The sequence below is a fragment of the Aquarana catesbeiana genome, linkage group LG01, assembly GCF_042186555.1.
Source record: "Aquarana catesbeiana isolate 2022-GZ linkage group LG01, ASM4218655v1, whole genome shotgun sequence".
Classification (NCBI taxonomy): domain Eukaryota; kingdom Metazoa; phylum Chordata; class Amphibia; order Anura; family Ranidae; genus Aquarana; species Aquarana catesbeiana.
This window is the reverse complement of record NC_133324.1, coordinates 20,879,285-20,885,996: the sequence shown is the minus strand read 5'-3', so window position 1 is coordinate 20,885,996 and position 6,712 is coordinate 20,879,285. Positions and strand designations below refer to the sequence as shown.

General features: G+C 45.3%; 1 protein-coding gene across 1 annotated transcript; it reads left to right on the top strand.

Annotated features, from left to right (window-relative positions):
• The first annotated feature begins 4,850 nt into the window (after window positions 1–4,850).
• On the top strand, window positions 4,851–5,891 carry LOC141124177 (olfactory receptor 5AR1-like). Its single transcript, XM_073612254.1, has one exon. The coding sequence runs from the start codon at window positions 4,851–4,853 to the stop codon at window positions 5,811–5,813; it is 963 nt and encodes a 320-aa protein (XP_073468355.1). The 3' UTR covers window positions 5,814–5,891.
• The last annotated feature ends 821 nt before the right edge of the window (window positions 5,892–6,712 follow it).

Sequence of the window (6,712 nt, the reverse complement as noted above, 5' to 3'; positions counted from 1 at the left end):
AAATAGGGTCTCTTGAAACAAAGATAAAATTTGGGACTTTCTCTATGTACCAAAGAGGTTCAGGAACAGAACCTAACCCCAACTCTGACAGCAGTTCCAGGCCATCAAAAGGAACTGGAGCTTGGGGAGATCCATCCATATGAATAAAGTGATCATTAATAAGTTTGGACACAGGGACCAGGAGTGTTCCAATAACTTCTGGGGTCCTGATGGTAAAATGGTCCAGGTTCTGCATCCAAGCTGCTGATTAGGAAATCTGGGCACATCTCCCTACACTGCTGTTCTTTAACCCAAGGCGAGTCTTCCAGTTTGCTGAATTGTGCTAAGTTGAAGATGCTGCCACATTGGGTACCAGTTAAAGAGGTTTCCTTCAAGGAGTACAGACTCCTGTTTGAATATTTTTGATGCTAACTTTCAAGCCTTTAATGACGGGCAATCCCCCTAATCCCCAAATCTCCCCCTTCCCTTCTATCCTTGAAAAACTTAGAAGGGTGCTTCATTGTACAGTAAGAAAGAATTCTCTTTTGAGGATTCCTCCAAGTTGTCCAGAACTACAACCTGGAAGGGGTAAATCCCTTGTTCTAAAGCCTTCTCCCTTGCTACAGTGTAGCTTGGAAGATTGGAAGGAGGCCACCATCTGTCCTTGGGCCTTTGAGAGACACTGAGAGATCTTGGGGACCTTGTGCTCTATTTACCTCCCTGGTGCTGTATAGTCAGCTGTGGGTCTGGTAAAGGGGACACTGGCTCTGTTGAGATAATCTGCTACTCAAAGGGACTTTGCTCTTGTGGCTCTACCTACTATTACTTAAGCTGAAGTCTACTGTTTGCTACAAGCCTGGACTTCATTATATCTTGCTCAGAAAGGAATACTAAGTCCTCAAGTTGTATATAGTTCTTATCTTTGGAGTATCCTAGCACTTCCCTCAACCCTATCCGAGTTCTCCAAAAATAAAAATAAGAAAAACAACATGCCCTAGACTGGTCCTTGAAGAAAGAGTAAATGAGCCTGTTGGGTGCCTGGCTGTGGGGCAGAAGTTTGGGAAGACCTGGACAGTAATGTTGCAGCTCTTACGGGAGTAGAACTACATATGTAAAGCACTTTACCTTACCAGATCTTCCACTGCCCCGGTGAATGGTGTTCCCCCATGCTTCGATGGTGGACCGTCCCTTGTTTAATGTAGGGCTATGGATCCAGCATTGATCTTGATGACATCAGGACCTTTGTCCAGCACAACATGGGGGAGAAGGAGCTGTAGGGACAGTCTAGTATAACCCATCCTACATTTTAATCTGTTTTTTTGCTAGTATCCTAGGAGAATGAACATCTTCTCTTCAAAGACCAAACCCATTTATTTACTTTATCCTTTTCTTTGCAGCAACCAGGGAAACATGCACAGAGTTAGAAGAGCTTGTTTTGTAGCTTTCTGAATTGGCTAATCCTCTGCATAGCCATGGAGGCCATACCTAGACTCCACAGAGAGGAAGATGTGAGCAGGCCTATAATGTGACCTGTAGGCACTGGGCTCTGCTGTGACGCTCTCCAGGCACTTATTGTAACAAGTGAGTTATCCACAGAGCACTTTACAGGTCTGAGGCCATGATGCCCCTGTCTGATGGAATCCTGTCTCTAAAAACCCTTTGGGAGTAGTATGTCTGCCAGATCCAGATGGCTCCCTGCAAGGTCCAGAATATCTCCTCCTTCCTACTGCCTGACAGTGACTAGGACATGGCATTAACTATTTCTTCTCCAGCAGTGTCTTGTGAGTACCCTCTGTGGGACGTCCTTCACTTTGCATAGAGTAGTATTATAAGGGTAAGGATGGTGGTCCTACAGACCTTGTGTCAGAAACCATGAAATCAGGCCGAGATAGAAGTACAGTTAAATCACACTTGTTTAATAATAAAATTAAAAAGAACAAATGTAGTCAAAACATAGCCAAAGTTCAGTAACTAGAATGGATAGTCAGCCAAGCCAGAAGTCAGGGATCAATGTAGTGGAACAGCAAGCGGGATCTGGAGCCAGAAGGGATGTCAGCAAAGCAAGTCTTGAACAGGATCACAGGAGATTGTTTCTGTGATGTTGACTAAGGCAAAGGCAGAGCTCCTCTGGACTGGGCGGCCTAAGTAGGCAGGACTGACGAGCAGGATATCATCAACAGCTGAGTAACTGTGGGAAGATGGGAGCTGGCAATTAGCCGACAGCTGAGCGGCCAGCTCAGAGAAGGAGGGGCTGAGCCCAGCCCTGACAGTACCCCCTCAACGACTCCTCCCCCTCGGAGGACCACTACCAGGCTTGAGGGGAAAACGTCTATGGGAATCACGGAGGAGGACAGGGGCATGTAAGTCCGAGGATGAGACGCAAGAGCGTTCCTCTGGACCGTACCCTTTCCAATGCACCAGGTACTGTATGCGCCCACGGAACCTACGGGAGTCAACAATGGACTGTACTTCATACTCCTCATGGTTCTCAACCTGTACAGGTTGAGGATGTGGCAATGAGGTGGTAAAGCGGTTGCAGACCAAAGTTTTTAATAAGGAGATATGAAATACATTCGAAATACGCCTTTTAGAGGGAAGGTCTAATGCGTAAGCCACTGGATTAATCCTGCAAAGAATACGGAAAGGCCCAATAAACCGAGGTGCAAACTTCAGTGAGGGAACACGCAGTCGAAGGTTGCGAGATGACAGCCAGACCCTGTCCCCAACCTGGTAGGAAGGCGCAGGCAGGTGTCTGCGGTCAGCATGGAGTCTGTACCTATCATTAGCATGTCGCAAAGCCTCCTGGACTTGTGCCCAAGTGGAACGAAGACCAAGGAGATGCTCCTCTAACACAGGAATACTCTGCGGAACAAATGAGTCAGGCAACATGGAAGGTTGGAAATCATAATTCGGCATAAATGGGGACAATCGGAAAGCAGAATTCATACTTTGTTTCTGTTCGTGGGAAACGCCTGGGGCAGCATCTCAAAGTATATCTCAACCTAGTTGAGAAACCCTCTGTATTGGACTGGATGGCCCACAAATTGATTCATGTGGTGATGCAGTTCATCCAATCTGGAAAAAATATTACCAACAAGTGGATTGACTACATGTTCTGAATTCATGGCCTTCGCCTACTGTCAGAAACATGAAAATCAGGCCAAGACAGAAGTACAGTTAAATCACACTTGTTTAATAATAAAAGTAAAAAGAACAAACATAGTCAAAACATAGCCAGGTCTGAGGCCATGATGCCCCTGTCTGATGGAATCCTGTCTCTAAAAACCCTTTGGGAGTAGTATGTCTGCCAGATCCAGATGGCTCCCTGTAAGGTCCAGAATATCTCCTCCTTCCTACTGCCTGACAGTGACTAGGACATGGCATTAACTATTTCTTCTCCAGCAGTGTCTTGTGAGTACCCTCTGTGGGACGTCCTTCACTTTGCATAGTATAGTATTATAAGGGTAAGGATGGTGGTCCTACAGACCTTGTGTCAGAAACCATGAAATCAGGCCGAGACAGAAGTACAGTTAAATCACACTTGTTTAATAATAAAATTAAAAAGAACAAATGTAGTCAAAACATAGCCAAAGTTCAGTAACTAGAACGGATAGTCAGCCAAGCCAGAAGTCAGGGATCAATGTAGTGGAACAGCAAGCAGGTTCTGGAGCCAGAAGGGATGTCAGCAAAGCAAGTCTTGAACAGGATCTCAGGAGATCGTTTCTGGGATGTTGACCAAGGCGAAGGCAGAGCTCCTCTGGTCTGAACGGCTTAAGTAGGCAGGACTGATCAGCAGGATATCATCAACAGCTGAGTAACTGTGGAGAGAGATGGGAGCTGGCAATTAGCTGACTGCTGAGCGGCCAGCTCAGAGAAGGAAGGGCTGCGCCCAGCCCTGACCCCTTTCCAGCTTACAACTTACTAACAGTTATGGATGGCTTGCAATGTAGATGGATAGCCCAGATCACTGTCCCCTTCTTGAGTCCACACACTCCTTGAAGTCCTCTTTAAGGGTACATTCACACTTGTGAATACACTTTAGCTGGGATTAGCTATGAAAACCCCAGCTGCAAGAGCCAGCAGCATCCTATTGCTTTTACCGGGGCTGCCTACTCACAGCTAATTTCCGGGATCGCCCGTTGGGGTTCTGGGAGTTAATCATGCCCAGGATGAATTCTCAAGTGTGAATATACATTAACTCCTTTGGGCATGGATTCCTCCTCTATTTTTTCCAACAAGGAATTTTCTGCAATCATGCGTGAGTTTATGGGAACATTTTAAACCGTCTTAGCTGACTTGCAGATGGTGCAAGTGTGCTTCCACACCCTCTCCTCTAACGGCCATCTCTGATTTCCTGGCGGCTTGAGGATGATGAGGATTGTACCCCATCCCTTTTTGTATCCTAAGCTTGAGGATACCATTTTGGTCCTTATGTACCACTGTTAAAAAATTGAAACAATTATTGAAAAGAAAAGGTGTGTATTGCTCCATGTCTTTTTGCCTCCTGGAGTTCTATATTGGTCCTGAATGGGGGGCCTTAGTGACCAATTAGAATGCTTGAGAGGAGAGGGCAGGGTCAAGTTCAAGTCTTAAAGGAAAAATGTAAATATGTGTATAACTTCAGTTCCCTAGATTTCTGGATCTGTTGAACATTGACATGTAGTTTTTACTAAAGGTAACGTCTTCTGATTCATCTTTTTCATCATATGTTAAGTTTAAATTGTCCAGTTTGGTGACAGGTTTTAAATATAATTTTAACTACTTTCCATTAGGTAAGCTTATTTTATGTTGGGGTTGGGGTTCCTCTTACAAGCAAGGATGTTATAATGTACGATAGCCCCATAACACATCTGCCTCTTCTTCTAACAAAGATGGGTCTGCACAACAAGACGGTTGTCGTGGAGTTCATACTCGATGGATTAACAGAAAGCGCCAAACTAAAATGTATTTTGTTTGTCTTCTTCTTCTTTATATACATCCTGACTCTGTTTCAGAATGCGGGACTTATGGTAGTCATCAGTATGGACAGGAAACTCCATACTCCCATGTATAATTTCTTGCGCCACTTATCGTTCCTTGACATCTGCTACTCTTCATCCATCACCATAAGGATGCTGATGGACTTTTTGGCGCATGAGAGGTCCATATCAGTAGCTGGATGTGGATTTCAGATGCTGTCTTATACTGGTTTTGGAGTAACTGAGTGTTTTCTTCTGGCAGCCATGTCCTATGACAGATATGTGGCCATTTGCCACCCACTTTCCTACCTCCAAATAATGAACAGGCAGACCATCCTGGTCCTACTTGTGTTCTCCTACATAGGAAGCTCCCTCAATGCATTTGTTGAGACCGGCTTATCGATCTTCCACCTGGACTTCTGTGAAGAACGCCCGTATGTTCACCACTTCTACTGTGACGTCATTGCGCTGATTGAGATTTCCTGTGGTGACACCAGACTGAATCAAATGATCCTCTTCTCCTTTGTCAGTTTTATTGAGTTCTCATCTCTGTTGGTGATCCTCATGTCATATTTTTACATCTTCATATCTGTCTTACGTATCCGTTCTTCCAAAGGACGTCAAAAGGCCTTCTCTACTTGTGCTTCTCATTTGGTGGTGGTGACTTTATTTTATGCGACCGTCATGTTTATGTACCTCAGACCTTCAACTGCCTACAGCCTAGAACAAGACAAAGTGGTTTCTGTGTTTTACACTATAGTCATTCCTTTTCTGAATCCTTTCATATACAGCCTGAGGAATCATGACGTAAAAACTGCTGCCAAAAAATTAGGGATTTCCCTGCTAAAAAAAGTTAGAAGCTTTGCTATACCTTAACAGTTATATAAGCCAATGTGTTTCAGGAGCAATGGGTGGTCCTCCTTTATTAGGGTTTTAAGAACTTATGTATGCAGAGGTGCCAGATCCAAAAGGGGGAAAATTGGAGTGTAATGGTTTGTATGGCTCTCACAGCTGGTGGAAGCCATGATGAAGGGGAACCCCTTAGTCTGTGACTCTGAAACGGGTTGGATTGCCCTTTCCAACGTACATGATATTTTCTGTGGTGCTCCTCTTTTCTCAAATATTCTATTTTTTTAATCTTTTTCTCTATTTGTCCTGGTAATGACTCTCACAGTGACAAACAAGTGATGGGAAGAGTGCTTGTGTATGTCAGCTCTCCACCATCACAAAAGACTTCCATTAATGCTGCTGCAAGGAAAAAAAAACACTCCTATAACCTTAACCATTTTTATGACCGCTCCACACATATACACCGCTGTTCAAGAGTTGCTTATTATGTGCTGAGAGCGCGTTCACTGCACAAAGAGTGAACTGTCGCAGACCGCTTTCGGTCTGGGCTACAGGTCGGTAGCTGACAGGATCAGCTTCCAATTATGTGATCAGAGGTCACATGATCGGCCCCCTCTCCAGCATTCTTAACCACTTGCCGACCGCCTACCTCACTTTTACTGCGGCAGGTCGGCTCTATTGCGCAAAACGACATGCAATAGACACTGGGGGGGCATTTCGAGCAATAGACACTGGGGGGCACGCGCACGCTGCCGGAGGCGCGATCGTGCGCTGATTGGACACAGGGGATGCCAATCAGCGGGTCCGGTGGACATGAAGTCCGCCAGCCATCCGCGATCGCTCCCCAGAGAGGCAGAACGGCGATCTGCCTATGTAAACAAGGCAGATTGCCGTTCTGACAGGGGAGAAGATAGAGATCGGTGTTC

Bases quoted from the DNA above. Each gene is read 5' to 3' on its own strand.
- LOC141124177 (XM_073612254.1), top strand. From the start codon at position 4,851: ATGGGTCTGCACAACAAGACGGTTGTCGTGGAGTTCATACTCGATGGA.